This window comes from Anomaloglossus baeobatrachus, chromosome 11 (assembly GCF_048569485.1).
Source record: "Anomaloglossus baeobatrachus isolate aAnoBae1 chromosome 11, aAnoBae1.hap1, whole genome shotgun sequence".
NCBI classification, from domain to species: domain Eukaryota; kingdom Metazoa; phylum Chordata; class Amphibia; order Anura; family Aromobatidae; genus Anomaloglossus; species Anomaloglossus baeobatrachus.
The window spans coordinates 189,391,943-189,411,438 of record NC_134363.1 but is presented as its reverse complement, the minus strand read 5'-3'; the positions used below and the strand labels follow the sequence as shown (position 1 = coordinate 189,411,438).

General features: G+C 51.6%; 1 protein-coding gene across 1 annotated transcript in view; it reads right to left on the bottom strand.

Moving 5' to 3' along the window:
- The window catches only part of SORL1 (sortilin related receptor 1), a 156,103-nt gene that overhangs the window by 23,236 nt on the left and 113,371 nt on the right, over positions 1-19,496 (bottom strand). Inside the window, exons 21-31 of the mRNA XM_075327372.1 lie at positions 11,505-11,636; positions 10,861-10,995; positions 10,628-10,777; positions 9,266-9,412; positions 8,960-9,088; positions 8,504-8,630; positions 8,214-8,383; positions 7,744-7,856; positions 7,526-7,630; positions 7,353-7,419; positions 7,129-7,211 (exon numbers count right to left, since the gene is read on the bottom strand). Coding sequence (XP_075183487.1) covers positions 7,129-7,211; positions 7,353-7,419; positions 7,526-7,630; positions 7,744-7,856; positions 8,214-8,383; positions 8,504-8,630; positions 8,960-9,088; positions 9,266-9,412; positions 10,628-10,777; positions 10,861-10,995; positions 11,505-11,636 — 1,358 coding nt within the window. The remainder of the gene's footprint in view (positions 1-7,128; positions 7,212-7,352; positions 7,420-7,525; positions 7,631-7,743; positions 7,857-8,213; positions 8,384-8,503; positions 8,631-8,959; positions 9,089-9,265; positions 9,413-10,627; positions 10,778-10,860; positions 10,996-11,504; positions 11,637-19,496) is intronic.

The window sequence follows — 19,496 nt, the reverse complement described above, 5'->3', positions numbered from 1 at the left end:
CTCGACCAGGTAGCTGCCTGGCACACCTGCTGAGCCGTAGCCTGGTGCCGTAATGCCTAGGGCGCACCCACGGCTCTGGTAGAATGGGCTTTCAGCCCTGATGGAACCGGAAGCCCAGCAGAACAGTAGGCTTCAAGAATTGGTTCCTTGATCCATCGAGCCAGGGTGGATTTGGAAGCCTGCGACTCTTTACGCTGATTAGCGACAAGCACAGAGAGTGCATCCGAGCGGCGCTGAGGCGCCGTGCGGGAAATGTAGATTCTGAGTGCTCTCACCAGATCCAACAAATGCAAATCCATTTCATATCGATGAAATGGATGAGGCAAAAGGAAGGTAAGGAGATATCCTGATTGAGATGAAAGGGGGATACCACCTTAGGGAGAACTCCGGAATCGGGCGCAGCACTGCCTTGCCTTGGTGAAACCCCAGGAAGGAAGCTTTTGGATGACAGCGCTGCTAGCTCGGACACTCTCCTAAGAGACGTGACCGCTACCAGAAAGGCCTCTTTCTGGGAAAGTCGAGAGAGTGAAACATCTCTCAGAGGCTCGAAGGGCGGCTTCTGGAGAGCAATTAGTACCCTGTTCAGATCCCATGGGTCCAACGGCCGTTTGTACAGAGGGACAATGTGACAAACCTCCTGCAGGAACGTGTGTACCTGAGGAAGTGGTGCTAGGCGCTTCTGAAGAATACAGATAGCGCTGAGACTTGTCCTTTGAGGGAGCCGAGTGACAACCTTTTTCCAAACCAGATTGCAGGAAGGAAGGAAAAGTAGGGAATGCAAATGGGCAGGGAGACACTCCCTGAGCAGAGCATTAAGAGAAGAATATCCTCCACATCCTGTGGTAGATCTTGGCAGACGTCGGTTTTCTAGTCTGTCTCATGGTGGCAATGACGTCCTGAGATAATCCTGAAGACGCTAGGATTCAGGACTCAAAGGCCATACCGTCAGGTTCAGGGCCGTAGAATTCAGATGGAAAAAACGGCCCTTGCGACAGTAAGTCTGGCCGGGCTGGTAGTGCCCACGGTTGGCAGACCGTGAGATGCCACAGATCCGGGGACTACGACCTCCTCGGCCAGTCTGTGGCGATGAGGATGGCGCGGCGGCAAACGGACCTGATGTTGCGTAGCCCTCTGGGCAGCAGTGTCAGAGGGGGAAACACATAGGTAGCTGGAACTGCGACCAAACCTGAACTAAGGCGTCTGCCGCCAGAGCTCTTTGATCGTGATACCGCGCCATGAAAATCGGAACCTTGTTGTTGTGCCGAGACGCTATTAGGTCGACGTTCAGCATCCCCCAGCGTTGACAGATTTCCTGAAAACCGTCCGGGTGAAGATACCCTTCCCCTGCGTCCATACCCTGGCAACTGAGGAAGTCTGCTTCCCAGTTTTCTGCGCCCGGGATGTGAACTGCGGATATGGTGGATGCTCTGTCTTCCACCCCCATCAGACTCCGCCGGACTTCCTGGGAGGCTTGCCGACTGCGTGTTCCGCCTTGGTGGTAGATGTACGCCACCGCTGTGGAGTTGTCCGACTGAATTCGGATGTGTGTGCTTTCCAGCCACGGCTGGAAGGCTTGCAGGGCAAGATACATCGCCCAGATTTCCAGCACATTGATTTGAAGGATGGACTCCTCTGAAGAGAGTCCTTGACCGTCTGAGAAGGGGGACGTTCCTTCTAGGGACGTCGACTTCCCATCCCATTGGCAAAGAATGCCACATTGGAGTGGACGCAGATGAAACTGCGCGAAAGTGACTGCCTCTGCATGAGTCGTGTTAAGGGGTGTGACTGGCCGTGAAGGAGAGACTGCACCCCCGTCTGTAGTGAACGTGTCCAGCGGAAGCTTCACTATCGCTGAGGGAGCGTGACACTCCATGCCCAGATATGTCAGCGATTGGGTCGGTGTCAGATTTAACCTTGAGAAGTTGATGATCCACCCGAAACTCTGGAGAGTCTCCAGCGCTACGCTCAGGCTGTGTTGGCATGCCTCTTGAGAGGGTGCCTTGACCGGTCGACCGTCCAAGGAAGGATCACCGAGTGACCCTGAGAGTGCAGGACTGCTCCCACTGCTGCCCTGAACTTGGTGAAAACCCGTAGGGCTGTCGCCAGACCGAAGGGCAGGGTTACGAACTGAAGATGCTCGTCTTCAATAACGAAACGTAGCAAACGTTGGTGCTCTGGAGCAATCGGCACGTGGAGATAAGCATCCTGTGTCTATTGATGCTAGGAAATCTCCTTGAGACATTGAGGCAATGACGGAGCGGAGGGATGCCATCCGGAACCGCCTGGCCTTCACGTGCTTGTTGAGCAGTTTTAGGTCCCCCACAATCAGATTGGAGGAAAAACCGTGTCTTGTTCCTGAAGAGGAACAGGAATTACCACTCCTTCTGCCTGCAGAAGAGCATCGGCTCGGTGGGTAGGTGGGGAAGTTCTGAAGAATCGAGCCGGAGGCCGAGAACAGAACTCTATCCTGTACACGTGAGACACAATGTCTCTCACCCACCGGTCTGTGACCTGTGGCAGCTAAATGTCGCCAAGGCGAGAGAGTCTGCCACCAACCGCGGATGCGGAGAGAGAGAGCTTAAAGTCATGAGGAGACCGCCTTGGAAGCGGTTCCTCTGGCTGCCTTCCTTGGGCGTGATTGGGCCCGCCTGGAATCTGAGCCCCTCTGAGCCTTTTGAGCCCTTTTGGACTAGGACAATTTGGACCTGCCCGAGCCTGGGAAGGACCGAAACCTCGACTGTCTGTCTCGGACAGCATTAATAGGGTAAGTCGCAATGCAGACATTGCGAGGATAAGGACGCTACCTGCGGCACAGATGTACCTGTGCTCAAGACCAGCTGCGCAAGACCAGCTGACATAGCTTAGAGTGCCCATACGGCTGCGAATGCCGGAGCAACCGACACGCCGATAGCTTCATAGACAGATTTCAACCAGAGGTCCATCTGTCTGTCAATGGCATCTTTAAGTGAAGTCCCATCTCCACTGCAACTATGGATCTAACCGCAAGCCTGGAGATTGGGGGATCCACCTTTGGACTCTGGGTCCAGCGCCTGACCACGTCAGGGGGAAAGGGATAACATGTATCCTTAATACATTTGGAGAAACGCTTATCTGGTAAGCGTGGTGATTCTGCACTGCTTCTCTGAAGTCAGCGTGGCCAGAAAAGTACTCAATGTACGCTTGAGATACTGAAATGGGATTTCTCCTGCTGTGACCCTGACTAGTGATGAGGCCGAGTGCCGCTCCCAGCGAGCTCGCTTAGGCTGTCTGGGACTGTCGTCCGTGTCAGAGCCTTCACCCTGGAATGCCTGGGACCCCCCGGAGCACTGATTTTGTTCCAAATGAGGGTGGCCAGGGAGCAATGATCAAGATTGCCCATGGCCTGTCTGGACTGCAAGTCACTATCCCATGACAATCTATCAGCCGAAACTGCAACACCGTCCCTGTCCATGGACAGGGTTCACAGGTGGTTCCTTTGGCCACCTCTAGTAGAGACCCCGGCTGACCCAGTGCTACAGGGGAGCATTGCACACAACGGGGGTCAGTGGAACCTGCCGGTGGAACAGTATCACATGCAGTAAAAGCAGCATAGAAAGCCTGTGTTGCTTTTTTGCTGCTGTAGTCTAGCCATCTAGGAGCATATAGCCGAGAATAGCGACCGTACAGTGCAATGTATAGCATACAAGCATAAAGTACAAATGAGCACTTCAGCACATGCAATATGAGCAGCTTAGAAAGCCTGTGCCTTGGCACCCTTGCTTTTTTGCTGCTGTAGACTAGCCATCTAGGAGAACATCGCCAAGAATAGCGACCGTACAGTGCAATGTATAGCATACAAGCATAAGTACAAATGAATACTTCAGCACATGCAATACAAGCAGCATAGAAAGCCTGTGCCTTAGCACCTTTGCTTTTTTGCTGCTGTAGTCTAGCCATTCTAGGAGAATATAGCCAAGAATAGCGACCGTACAGTGCAGTGTATAGCATACAAGCATAAGTACAAATGAACACTTCAGCACATGCAATACAAGCAGCATAGAAAGCCTGTGCTTTAGCACCCTTGCTTTTTTGCTGCTGTTGTCTCGCCATCTAAGAGGGCCAGTGTAAGCATAAAATACAAATGGACACAACGGTATTTAGTGGGGTCAGCACTTCAGGTGCTGCTTACCGCCCGCCTATAGGCGGGTGTGTGGTCGCCAGAGTCCTGTGACTGGCTGCCAGCTCGGACTGCAGGAATGGCTGCCGGCGTCCTTCTCCAGCTCGTGTGACGAGGGGCGGGCCGTGGGCGTGCCCCAGGCAAGAGCGGGAAACCGGCGTCCCACTGTGTCCAGTGAAGGGGGCTGGAGAATGCAAAGCAGACTCCAGCCCTCGGCGCTGACTTTCTGTACAGCGTCCCGCCTCTCCCCTGACTGGCAGGGCTGGGGGCGGGAACGAAACGAAAACTAGGCCGCAAAGCCGGGGACTCGAGTAATAAGCGCGGCCGTCTATGTGCACGGCCAGCGCGGAGTCCCCGGCGCACCACAAGTCCCAGCCGCGCCACAGTGTAAAAACACCTAGCAGCGGCCCGGCGCGGCAGTTCCCAATACATAAATTCACACAGCAAAGCTGCCGTGAATAATAGCACGAGCGCTCCGCGCTGTTGTCCCCGGCGCACTAGTACTCCCAGCAATGCTGGTGTGTGTGTGCGCGATGTGTACGGGGACACAGAGTACCTTAATGTAGCAGGGCCCTGTCCCTGACGATACTCAGCTCCACATCCAGCAGGTTCTCTGGGTCTGTGGATGGAGCCCGGTCTCAGTGCCTGGAGACCTGTAAGATCCCACTTCACCCAGAGCCCTGAGGGGGGATGGGGAAGGAAAACAGCATGTGGGCTCCAGCCTCCGTACCCGCAATGGGTACCTCAACCTTAACAAACACCCGACAAAAGTGGGGTGAGAAGGGAGCATGCTGGGGGCCCCATATGGGCCCACTTTTCTTCCATCCGACATAGTCAGCAGCTGCTGCTGACTAAAAACAGTGGAGCTATGCGTGGATGTCTGACCTCCTTCGCACAAAGCAGAAAACTGGTGAGCCAGTGATCCCACTGGGGGTGTATAGCCAGAAGGGGAGGGGCCTTACACTTTTTAGTGTAATGCTTTGTGTGGCCTCCGGAGGCAGTACTATACACCCAATCGTCTGGGTCTCCCAATGGAGCGCCGAAGAAAGAGGAGACGTGACGGGAGAGGGCAGGCAGAAAGGGGAGGAGACGCGACGGGAGAGGGCAGGCAGGAAGGAAAGGAGACAGGAGAAGGCAGGTAGGAAAAAGAGGAGAGGGCAGGCAGAAAGGGGGAGGAGATGTGACGGGAGAGGGCAGGCAAGAAGGGAAGGATACGTGACGGGAGAGGGCAGGAAGGAGAGGAGACAGGAGAAGGCAGGTAGGAAAAAGAGGAGACGTGACGGGAGAGGGCAGGCAGAAAGGGGGAGGAGATGTGACGGGAGAGGGCAGGCAAGAAGGGAAGGATACGTGACGGGAGAGGGCAGGAAGGAGAGGAGACAGGAGAAGGCAGGTAGGATAAAGAGGAGACGTGACGGGAGAGGGCAGGCAGAAAGGGGGAGGAGATGTGACGGGAGAGGGCAGGCAAGAAGGGAAGGATACGTGACGGGAGAGGGCAGGAAGGAGAGGAGACAGGAGAAGGCAGGTAGGATAAAGAGGAGACGTGACGGGAGAGGGCAGGCAGAAAGGGGGAGGAGATGTGACGGGAGAGGGCAGGCAAGAAGGGAAGGATACGTGACGGGAGAGGGCAGGAAGGAGAGGAGACAGGAGAAGGCAGGTAGGATAAAGAGGAGACGTGACGGGAGAGGGCAGGCAGAAAGGGGGAGGAGATGTGACGGGAGAGGGCAGGCAGAAAGGGGGAGAAAATGTGATAGAGAGGGCAGGCAGAAAGGGGGAGGAGATGTGACGGGAGAGGGCAGGCAGAAAGGGGGAGAAAATGTGATAGAGAGGGCAGGCAGAAAGGGGGAGGAGATGTGACGGGAGAGGGCAGGCAGAAAGGGGGAGGAGATGTGACGGGAGAGGGCAGGCAGAAAGGGGGAGGAGATGTGACGGGAGAGGGCAGGTAGAAAGGGGGAGGAGATGTGACGGGAGAGGGCAGGTAGAAAGGGGGAGGAGATGTGACGGGAGAGGGCAGGTAGAAAGGGGGAGGAGATGTGACGGGAGAGGGCAGGCAGGAAGGGGAGCAGACGCAATGGCAGAGGGCAGGCAGGGGAGCAGATGCGATGGGAGAGGGCAGGTAGAGAGGGGAGGAAACTTGACAGGAGAAGGCAGGAAGGGGAATAGACGTGATGGGAGAGGGCAGGCAGGAAGGGGAGGAGACGCGACGGGAGAGAGGAGGAAAGGGAGGAGACGCGACGGGAGAGAGGAGGAAGGGGAGGAGACAAAATGGGAGAGGGCAGGCAGGAAGGGGAGGAGACACGACAGGCGAGGGCAGGCAGGAAGGGGAGGAGACGTGATGGGAGAGGGCAGGAAAAGAAGGAGATGCAACTGGAGTGGGCAAAAAGGGGAGGAGACGTGACAGGAGAGGGAAGGGAGGAGACATGACGGAGGAGGAGACTGCAGGAGAGGGAAGGGAGGAGACATGACGGAGGAGGAGACTGCAGGAGAGGGAAGGAAGGAGACATGACGGAGGAGGAGACTGCAGGAGAGGGAAGGGAGGAGACATGACGGAGGAGGAGACTGCAGGAGAGGGAAGGGAGGAGACATGACGGAGGAGGAGACTGCAGGAGAGGGAAGGAAGGAGACATGACGGAGGAGGAGACTGCAGGAGAGGGAAGGGAGGAGACATGACGGAGGAGGAGACTGCAGGAGAGGGAAGGGAGGAGACATGACGGAGGAGGAGACTGCAAGAGAGGGAAGGGAGGAGACATGACGGAGGAGGAGACTGCAGGAGAGGGAAGGGAGGAGACATGACGGAGGAGGAGACTGCAGGAGAGGGAAGGGAGGAGACATGACGGAGGAGGAGACTGCAGGAGAGGGAAGGGAGGAGACATGACGGAGGAGGAGACTGCAGGAGAGGGAAGGGAGGAGACATGATGGAGGAGGAGACTGCAGGAGATACCTTCTGTCCACTTTACACATAGACCAGGACTCACCAGAACATCGGCGTTGACCCTCAGCGTAAACTCCACCGAGTCCTCTTTAATTGTCTGAATCTTGATGTTTGGAGGAGGCACCACTAACCGAGAGAAATGAGCTGTAAATACCCCGGCCCCCTCTGCCCGGATACACCGCCACTATACACAGGACTACAGTCATGGCGTACAATGCTGACATCACACAAGGAGGTGACGGACCCGCTACACCTCGCCAGGGTTACCTTTTGCAGTGCTGATGGACTTGATGCTGCTCCATTCCCCGGCCCCCCGGCTAGTGACGGCGGCCACCTGAGAAAGCAAGAGTACATTACTGCTATGAGGGTAATGTGGTGAGGTGTGCCGGATCCGGAGCCGCTGCTCCCTGCACTGCAGGTGTAATGGCGGCAGCACTCACCCGCACGGTGTACAGTGTGCCGGCTTCTGCGTAGTGGATGTTGTAGCAGAGGTCCGGGGTGCTGTATGACGACCAGTCCTTGGAGGCGTTTGTACTGTACTCCACCTGGACGAGGAGCGCAGCCATTAACCTTACACAGACCCCGCACCTCCTCCAGCAATGGCCGAAATACAGCCACCGTCTGATCACCGCACTCCGGCCAGACCGCACATACTCACCACGTACTCACGAATTAACCCATTAGCGTTTGAAGGAGGAGACCAGCAACAAACGATGGTGGACGGAAGGATCTTACTCCGGTCCAGCTGCCGCAGCTGAGGCTGACCGGGCACTGGAGACACAGAATGACAATGGGGGATAAATGGCATAAGACGGGGTCCTGCGTGTCACCGCCGAGTCCTGATAATCCTCACTGGTGGGTTATAATTATTACTTCTCTTTATGGCTCCAGAGCTTATGCAAAGCTAAGCAGAGCTGCAGTGTAAAGCATGGCGGAGGGACAAAAAATGCCTGAGCCTCAATGCTGCTGTGGGTTTCTTCCTGTAGTGGCTTTTTTAAAGGGGTGCACATACTTTTTGGCCACATGGTATACACGATATAGACTATATGCGGCTGACTGACCTGCTCCATACATGGCATCTAGCATCGTGCATCGTAGCTTATGTTGTATCGTGTCGGCCATACTCACGTCCTTCAGGGGTGCGGAGGGTGATCATGTCGTTGCTGTTGTGCACCTTGCGCAGACACTGCACCTGAACCTTCACCTGGTACGTGGTGTCCGGTTTGAGGATTTTTAATACACAGACCGTCTTGCTGCTTTGCGTTTCCAGAATTTTCCATGTGCTTTCCCCGATAACCCTTCATACACGGGAGGCACAAAGAGGAGATGCAGTACTGGTGAGCGGCAGCTAGGTGGCGGCAGCGCTGTGCAAGTATCAAGGGGTCAGCGGAACGTGGGCCAGATCGGCGGAGACTTACCTGTAGAACACATTGTATATACAGGAGGACAGCGGCATCTTCTTGGGTCGCGCCCACGTCAGGGTGATGTTGCCGGAGAAGTCGGCGGACCACTGCAGGTTCTGGACCTTGTAGACCACGCTGTCATCTACAACAGGGAGGAGACAGGTGACACGATTATGACGTCCGATAGTCTGGCGCCTGCACAGAACTGAGGAGCCGGATTACTGGAAGTCTTAGTTGAGGTCACACATTCACGTGATTTATTTCCCCGGATTTTCTGCAATTATTTACTAGTATTAAGATCCGTGCTTGCTGTAAGTGAACGGGAACAATCTCCGCTGTATTCGGGCTGATCTGTTACAGTGTATCGGTGCAGGTCCTTCCTGATCCAATCACAGCTCCTCTGCACCGATACACTGTAACAAGCCCATGATGACGGCTGCGGTCGGCCAGAAATTAGAGACCACCTCTTACCGGTGCAGTTATTTTCATCGCTGCCGTCGGAACAGTCCAGAAATCCGTCACAGCGGTCAGACAGCGCTAAACAGGCTTCACCGTCATCACAGAGGGAACCGTTCACACAGGAGGAAGGTCTGTGCGTAGCTGCAGAGAGCGGAGCAGGCAAACACGGATCAGAGAAACAGCAGGGGAACGCGCCCAGCCTGACTCTGCAATGCACAGCAATCTACTGCTCTCTGTTATCAGCCATTACAGGCCAAGAGAGACTATCTAGAGAGTTACATCTATTGCTCTCTGTTACCAGGAAAACATCAAACTTACGGCAGTGAAGCTCATCGGTGCCGTCCTGGCAGTCCGTGATGCCGTCACAGCGCTTCCACTTGGGCACGCAGTATTTCCCCTTCTGGCATTCAAACTCGAAGCTGCTGCATCGGTCGTGTGTCGTGGTGCTGGGCGCGGTGGCGTTGGCTGCCAGTGCCGAGCAAGACATAAGGAAGACTGTGACTCGCAGTCACCCGCGCTCATACTTCCGCAATCGCCCGCGCTCAGACTCTTGCAGTCGCCGGCGCTCCAGACTCTGCCAGTCGCCCGCTCTCCAGACTCTGCCAGTCGCCCGCTCTCCAGACTCTGCCAGTCGCCCGCGCTCCAGACTCTGCCAGTCGCCCGCGCTCCAGACTCTGCCAGTCGCCCGCGCTCCAGACTCTGCCAGTCGCCCGCGCTCCAGACTCTGCCAGTCGCCCGCGCTCCAGACTCTGCCAGTCGCCCGCGCTCCAGACTCTGCCAGTCGCCCGCGCTCCAGACTCTGCCAGTCGCCCACTCTCCAGACTCTGCCAGTCGCCCACTCTCCAGACTCTGCCAGTCGCCCACTCTCCAGACTCTGCCAGTCGCCCACTCTCCAGACTCTGCCAGTCGCCCACTCTCCAGACTCCCGCAGTCGCCCACTCTCCAGACTCCCGCAGTCGCCCACTCTCCAGACTCTCGCAGTCGCCCACTCTCCAGACTCCCGCAGTCGCCCACTCTCCAGACCCTTGCAGTCGCCCACTCTCCAGACTCCCGCAGTCGCCCACTCTCCAGACTCCCGCAGTCGCCCACTCTCCAGACTCCCGCAGTCGCCCACTCTCCAGAATCCCCCAGTCGCCCACTCTCCAGACTCTCGCAGTCGCCCACTCTCCAGACTCCCGCAGTCGCCCACTCTCCAGACTCCCGCAGTCGCCCACTCTCCAGACTCCCGCAGTCGCCCACTCTCCAGACTCCCGCAGTCGCCCACTCTCCAGACTCCCGCAGTCGCCCACTCTCCAGACTCTCGCAGTCGCCCACTCTCCAGACTCCCGCAGTCGCCCACTCTCCAGACTCCCGCAGTCGCTCACTCTCCAGACTCTCGCAGTCGCCCACTCTCCAGACTCCCGCAGTCGCCCACTCTCCAGACCCTCGCAGTCGCCCACTCTCCAGACTCCCGCAGTCGCCCACTCTCCAGACTCCCGCAGTCGCCCACTCTCCAGACTCCCGCAGTCGCCCACTCTCCAGACTCCCGCAGTCGCCCACTCTCCAGACTCCCGCAGTCGCCCACTCTCCAGACTCCCGCAGTCGCCCACTCTCCAGACTCTCGCAGTCGCCCACTCTCCAGACTCTCGCAGTCACCCTCACTCCAGACAAATTAGGCAGAGAGACATGTACATAGCATACCGGTAGTCGGACAGCCGTCCTCGTCAGAGCCATATATACAGTCCTTGTAACCGTCGCACACCCAGGTGTTCATGATGCAGACCCCATTGTCACAGCGGAAGTGATTGGCCGGGCACGTGGATGGACGTGCGGTCGTCTGAGGAATGGTTTCTGTTTACAGGAGCAAAATATTTTATTTTAAAAAAGGTGCAAAAGTGTGAAATCTTCACAGCTACATTAAATAAAAGACAAACCTCCGCACTCCTTCTCGTCTGACCAGTCCCCGCAATCGTTCTCGCCGTCACATTTCCAGCGGGTGGGGATGCAGTGGCCGTTCTCACACTGGTACTGATAGTATCGGGCGCAGGCGGGGGTGTCCGTGGGGTTCGCTGCAGCAGAGGAGACAGTGAGATGCAGTGTGTAATAACAGATCAGTGTATATACCCGAAATTAAAGGGGCACTCCACCTACACTGCAGGGACATGTATCACTGAGGAGCAACTATTAAAGTACAAATATGGCTTCCATTCCGTCCAATGGAATATGAAATACAGTGTCCCCCCATGAGGCTTAAAGAATGTCTGGCCAAAGGTGTGGGGTTGTCTTGAGTAGGGAGTGTTCTCGGGTGGGGAGTGATCTCGAGTGGGGAGTGTTCTCGGAAGTGGGGGCTTGTCTCGGGTGGGGAGTGATCTCGAGTGGGGAGTGTTCTCGGAAGTGGGGGGTTGTCTCGGGTGGGGTGTGTTCTCGGGTGTGGGGGGCTTGTCTCGGGTGGGGTGTGTTCTCGGGTGTGGGGGCTAGTCTCGGGTGGAGCCCTTTAATGTGATTTCCAGGCGCTGAGCAGTGTCAGTCTCGGATTATCTAGGGTCTGTGTCAGATACTTGTACTCCATTATGCTGACCACAATTCGCCTCATCCGAGTAGTCGCCGCAGTCGTCCATGCCGTCGCACTTCCACACCAGACTGATGCAAACTCCGTTTTGGCAAGAAAAACTCTGAGAATCACAGTTCTGCTTAAATTCTGGATCTCGAGCTGTAAGAAAGCAATAGAGCAAAATAAGAATATTACTGCATAAAAATACTCATCCACATCACAGCTGCAGGTCTGCTACTATTGCAGCCTGTCTAGACAATGTGTGGACTCCGGACTGAAGAATTTGACCTGCGCTGATACAGTGTAACAATACAAAGGAACAGGGATCAGTGCGGCTGATACAGTGTAACAATACAAAGGAACAGGGATCAGAGCGGCTGATACAGTGTAACAATACAAAGGAACAGGGATCAGTGCGGCTGATACAATGTAACAATACAAAGGAACAGGGATCAGAGCGGCTGATACAGTGTAACAATACAAAGGAACAGGGATCAGAGCGGCTGATACAGTGTAACAATACAAAGGAACAGGGATCAGAGCGGCTGATACAGTGTAACAATACAAAGGAACAGGGATCAGAGCGGCTGATACAGTGTAACAATACAAAGGAACAGGGATCAGTGCGGCTGATACAATGTAACAATACAAAGGAACAGGGATCAGAGCGGCTGATACAGTGTAACAATACAAGAGGAACAGGGATCAGAGCGGCTGATACAGTGTAAACAATACAAAGGAACAGGGATCAGAGCGGCTGATACAGTGTAACAATACAAAGGAACAGGGATCAGAGCGGCTGATACAGTGTAACAATACAAAGGAACAGGGATCAGAGCGGCTGATACAGTGTAACAATACAAAGGAACAGGGATCAGAGCGGCTGATACAGTGTAACAATACAAAGGAACAGGGATCAGAGCGGCTGATACAGTGTAACAATACAAAGGAACAGGGATCAGTGCGGCTGATACAGTGTAACAATACAAAGGAACAGGGATCAGAGCGGCTGATACAGTGTAACAATACAAAGGAACAGGGATCAGTGCGGCTGATACAGTGTAACAATACAAAGGAACAGGGATCAGTGCGGCTCATACAGTGTAACAATACAAAGGAACAGGGATCAGTGCGGCTGATACAGTGTAACAATACAAAGGAACAGGGATCAGTGCGGCTGATACAGTGTAACAATACAAAGGAACAGGGATCAGTGCGGCTGATACAGTGTAACAATACAAAGGAACAGGGATCAGTGCGGCTGATACAGTGTAACAATACAAAGGAACAGGGATCAGAGCGGCTGATACAATGTAACAATACAAAGGAACAGGGATCAGAGCGGCTGATACAGTGTAACAATACAAAGGAACAGGGATCAGTGCGGCTGATACAGTGTAACAATACAAAGGAACAGGGATCAGTGCGGCTGATACAGTGTAACAATACAAAGGAACAGGGATCAGTGCGGCTGATACAATGTAACAATACAAAGGAACTAGGGGATCAGTGCGGCTGATACAGTGTAACAATACAAAGGAACAGGGATCAGAGCGGCTGATACAGTGTAACAATACAAAGGAACAGGGATCAGTGCGGCTGATACAGTGTAACAATACAAAGGAACAGGGATCAGTGCGGCTGATACAATGTAACAATACAAAGGAACAGGGATCAGAGCGGCTGATACAGTGTAACAATACAAAGGAACAGGATCAGTGCGGCTGATACAGTGTAACAATACAAAGGAACAGGGATCAGTGCGGCTGATACAGTGTAACAATACAAAGGAACAGGGATCAGTGCGGCTGATACAGTGTAACAATACAAAGGAACAGGGATCAGAGCGGCTGATACAGTGTAACAATACAAAGGAACAGGGATCAGTGCGGCTGATACAGTGTAACAATACAAAGGAACAGGGATCAGAGCGGCTGATACAGTGTAACAATACAAAGGAACAGGGATCAGTGCGGCTGATACAGTGTAACAATACAAAGGAACAGGGATCAGAGCGGCTGATACAGTGTAACAATACAAAGGAACAGGGATCAGTGCGGCTGATACAGTGTAACAATACAAAGGAACAGGGATCAGTGCGCTGATACAGTGTAACAATACAAAGGAACAGGATCAGTGCGGCTGATACAGTGTAACAATACAAAGGAACAGGGATCAGTGCGGCTGATACAGTGTAACAATACAAAGGAACAGGGATCAGAGCGGCTGATACAATGTAACAATACAAAGGAACAGGGATCAGAGCGGCTGATACAGTGTAACAATACAAAGGAACAGGGATCAGTGCGGCTGATACAGTGTAACAATACAAAGGAACAGGGATCAGTGCGGCTGATACAGTGTAACAATACAAAGGAACAGGGATCAGTGCGGCTGATACAATGTAACAATACAAAGGAATAGAGATCAGTGCGGCTGATACAGTGTAACAATACAAAGGAACAGGGATCAGAGCGGCTGATACAGTGTAACAATACAAAGGAACAGGGATCAGTGCGGCTGATACAGTGTAACAATACAAAGGAACAGGGATCAGAGCGGCTGATACAATGTAACAATACAAAGGAACAGGGATCAGAGCGGCTGATACAGTGTAACAATACAAAGGAACAGGGATCAGTGCGGCTGATACAGTGTAACAATACAAAGGAACAGGGATCAGTGCGGCTGATACAGTGTAACAATACAAAGGAACAGGGATCAGTGCGGCTGATACAGTGTAACAATACAAAGGAACAGGGATCAGTGCGGCTGATACAGTGTAACAATACAAAGGAACAGGGATCAGAGCGGCTGATACAATGTAACAATACAAAGGAACAGGGATCAGAGCGGCTGATACAGTGTAACAATACAAAGGAACAGGGATCAGAGCGGCTGATACAGTGTAACAATACAAAGGAACAGGGATCAGTGCGGCTGATACAGTGTAACAATACAAAGGAACAGGGATCAGTGCGGCTGATACAGTGTAACAATACAAAGGAACAGGGATCAGTGCGGCTGATACAGTGTAACAATACAAAGGAACAGGGATCAGTGCGGCTGATACAGTGTAACAATACAAAGGAACAGGGATCAGAGCGGCTGATACAATGTAACAATACAAAGGAACAGGGATCAGAGCGGCTGATACAGTGTAACAATACAAAGGAACAGGGATCAGTGCGGCTGATACAGTGTAACAATACAAAGGAACAGGGATCAGTGCGGCTGATACAGTGTAACAATACAAAGGAACAGGGATCAGTGCGGCTGATACAATGTAACAATACAAAGGAATAGAGATCAGTGCGGCTGATACAGTGTAACAATACAAAGGAACAGGGATCAGAGCGGCTGATACAGTGTAACAATACAAAGGAACAGGGATCAGTGCGGCTGATACAGTGTAACAATACAAAGGAACAGGGATCAGAGCGGCTGATACAATGTAACAATACAAAGGAACAGGGATCAGAGCGGCTGATACAGTGTAACAATACAAAGGAACAGGGATCAGTGCGGCTGATACAGTGTAACAATACAAAGGAACAGGGATCAGTGCGGCTGATACAGTGTAACAATACAAAGGAACAGGGATCAGAGCGGCTGATACAGTGTAACAATACAAAGGAACAGGGATCAGTGCGGCTGATACAGTGTAACAATACAAAGGAACAGGGATCAGTGCGGCTGATACAGTGTAACAATACAAAGGAACAGGGATCAGTGCGGCTGATACAGTGTAACAATACAAAGGAACAGGGATCAGAGCGGCTGATACAATGTAACAATACAAAGGAACAGGGATCAGAGCGGCTGATACAGTGTAACAATACAAAGGAACAGAGATCAGTGCGGCTGATACAGTGTAACAATACAAAGGAACAGGGATCAGAGCGGCTGATACAGTGTAACAATACAAAGGAACAGGGATCAGTGCGGCTGATACAGTGTAACAATACAAAGGAACAGGGATCAGAGCGGCTGATACAGTGTAACAATACAAAGGAACAGGGATCAGTGCGGCTGATACAGTGTAACAATACAAAGGAACAGGGATCAGTGCGGCTGATACAGTGTAACAATACAAAGGAACAGGGATCAGTGCGGCTGATACAGTGTAACAATACAAAGGAACAGGGATCAGAGCGGCTGATACAGTGTAACAATACAAAGGAACAGGGATCAGTGCGGCTGATACAGTGTAACAATACAAAGGAACAGGGATCAGAGCGGCTGATACAGTGTAACAATACAAAGGAACAGGGATCAGAGCGGCTGATACAGTGTAACAATACAAAGGAACAGGGATCAGAGCGGCTGATACAGTGTAACAAATACAAAGGAACAGGGATCAGTGCGGCTGATACAGTGTAACAATACAAAGGAACAGGATCAGAGCGGCTGATACAGTGTAACAATACAAAGGAACAGGGATCAGAGCGGCTGATACAGTGTAACAATACAAAGGAACAGGGATCAGTGCAGCTGATACAGTGTAACAATACAAAGGAACAGGGATCAGTGCGGCTGATACAGTGTAACAATACAAAGGAACAGGGATCAGAGCGCTGATACAGTGTAACAATACAAAGGAACAGGGATCAGTGCGGCTGATACAGTGTAACAATACAAAGGAACAGGGATCAGTGCGGCTGATACAGTGTAACAATACAAAGGAACAGGGATCAGAGCGGCTGATACAGTGTAACAATACAAAGGAACAGGGATCAGTGCGGCTGATACAGTGTAACAATACAAAGGAACAGGGATCAGAGCGGCTGATACAGTGTAACAATACAAAGGAACAGGGATCAGTGCGGCTGATACAGTGTAACAATACAAAGGAACAGGGATCAGTGCGGCTGATACAGTGTAACAATACAAAGGAACAGAGATCAGTGCGGCTGATACAGTGTAACAATACAAAGGAACAGGGATCAGTGCGGCTGATACAGTGTAACAATACAAAGGAACAGGGATCAGTGCGGCTGATACAGTGTAACAATACAAAGGAACAGGGATCAGAGCGGCTGATACAGTGTAACAATACAAAGGAACAGGGATCAGTGCGGCTGATACAGTGTAACAATACAAAGGAACAGGGATCAGTGCGGCTGATACAGTGTAACAATACAAAGGAACAGAGATCAGAGCGCTGATACAGTGTAACAATACAAAGGAACAGGGATCAGTGCGGCTGATACAGTGTAACAATACAAAGGCACAGGGATCAGTGCGGCTGATACAGTGTAACAATACAAAGGAACAGGGATCAGAGCGGCTGATACAGTGTAACAATACAAAGGAACAGGGATCAGTGCGGCTGATACAGTGTAACAATACAAAGGAACAGGGATCAGAGCGGCTGATACAGTGTAACAATACAAAGGAACAGGGATCAGTGCGGCTGATACAGTGTAACAATACAAAGGAACAGGGATCAGTGCGGCTGATACAGTGTAACAATACAAAGGAACAGGGATCAGTGCGGCTGATACAGTGTAACAATACAAAGGACAGGGATCAGTGCGGCTGATACAGTGTAACAATACAAAGGAACAGAGATCAGTGCGGCTGATACAGTGTAACAATACAAAGGAACAGGGATCAGTGCCGGCTGATACAGTGTAATAATACAAAGGTACAGGGATCAGTGCGGCTGATACAATGTAACAATACAAGGAACAGGGATCAGAGCGGCTGATACAGTGTAACAATACAAAGGAACAGGGATCAGTGCGGCTGATACAGTGTAACAATACAAAGGAACAGGGATCAGAGCGGCTGATACAATGTAACAATACAAAGGAACAGGGATCAGAGCGGCTGATACAGTGTAACAATACAAAGGAACAGGGATCAGTGCGGCTGATACAGTGTAACAATACAAAGGAACAGGGATCAGTGCGGCTGATACAGTGTAACAATACAAAGGAACAGGGATCAGTGCGGCTGATACAGTGTAACAATACAAAGGAACAGGGATCAGAGCGGCTGATACAGTGTAACAATACAAAGGAACAGGGATCAGTGCGGCTGATACAGTGTAACAATACAAAGGAACAGGGATCAGAGCGGCTGATACAGTGTAACAATACAAAGGAACAGGGATCAGTGCGGCTGATACAGTGTAACAATACAAAGGAACAGGGATCAGTGCGGCTGATACAGTGTAACAATACAAAAGGAACAGGGATCAGAGCGGCTGATACAGTGTAACAATACAAAGGAACAGGGATCAGAGCGGCTGATACAGTGTAACAATACAAAGGAACAGGGATCAGAGCGGCTGATACAGTGTAACAATACAAAGGAACAGGGATCAGTGCGGCTGATACAGTGTAACAATACAAAGGAACAGGGATCAGAGCGGCTGATACAGTGTAACAATACAAAGGAACAGGGATCAGAGCGGCTGATACAGTGTAACAATACAAAGGAACAGGGATCAGTGCGGCTGATACAGTGTAACAATACAAAGGAACAGGGATCAGTGCGGCTGATACAGTGTAACAATACAAAGGAACAGGGATCAGTGCGGCTGATACAGTGTAACAATACAAAGGAACAGGGATCAGAGCGGCTGATACAGTGTAACAATACAAAGGAACAGGGATCAGTGCGGCTGATACAGTGTAACAATACAAAGGAACAGGGATCAGAGCGGCTGATACAGTGTAACAATACAAAGGAACAGGGATCAGTGCGGCTGATACAGTGTAACAATACAAAGGAACAGGGATCAGAGCGGCTGATACAGTGTAACAATACAAAGGAACAGGGATCAGTGCGGCTGATACAGTGTAACAATACAAAGGAACAGGGATCAGAGCGGCTGATACAGTGTAACAATACAAAGGAACAGGGATCAGTGCGGCTGATACAGTGTAACAATACAAAGGAACAGGGATCAGAGCGGCTGATACAGTGTAACAATACAAAGGAACAGGGATCAGAGCGGCTGATACAGTGTAACAATACAAAGGAACAGGGATCAGAGCGGCTGATACAGTGTAACAATACAAAGGAACAGGGATCAGAGCGGCTGATACAGTGTAACAATACAAAGGAACAGGGATCAGTGCGGCTGATACAGTGTAACAATACAAAGGAACAGGGATCAGAGCGGCTGATACAGTGTAACAATACAAAGGAACAGGGATCAGAGCGGCTGATACAGTGTAACAATACAAAGGAACAGGGATCAGAGCGGCTGATACAATGTAACAATACAAAGGAACAGGGATCAGTGCGGCTGATACAGTGTAACAATACAAAGGAACAGGGATCAGTGCGGCTGATACAGTGTAACAATACAAAGGAACAGGGATCAGTGCGGCTGATACAGTGTAACAATACAAAGGAACAGGGATCAGTGCGGCTGATACAATGTAACAATACAAAGGAATAGAGATCAGTGCGGCTGATACAGTGTAACAATACAAAGGAACAGGGATCAGAGCGGCTGATACAGTGTAACAATACAAAGGAACAGGGATCAGTGCGGCTGATACAGTGTAACAATACAAAGGAACAGGGATCAGTGCGGCTGATACAGTGTAACAATACAAAGGAACAGGGATCAGAGCGGCTGATACAGTGTAACAATACAAAGGAACAGGGATCAGTGCGGCTGATACAGTGTAACAATACAAAGGAACAGGGATCAGAGCGGCTGATACAGTGTAACAATACAAAGGAACAGGGATCAGTGCGGCTGATACAGTGTAACAATACAAAGGAACAGGGATCAGAGCGGCTGATACAGTGTAACAATACAAAGGAACAGGGATCAGAGCGGCTGATACAGTGTAACAATACAAAGGAACAGGGATCAGAGCGGCTGATACAGTGTAACAATACAAAGGAACAGGGATCAGAGCGGCTGATACAGTGTAACAATACAAAGGAACAGGGATCAGAGCGGCTGATACAGTGTAACAATACAAAGGAACAGGGATCAGAGCGGCTGATACAGTGTAACAATACAAAGGAACAGGGATCAGTGCG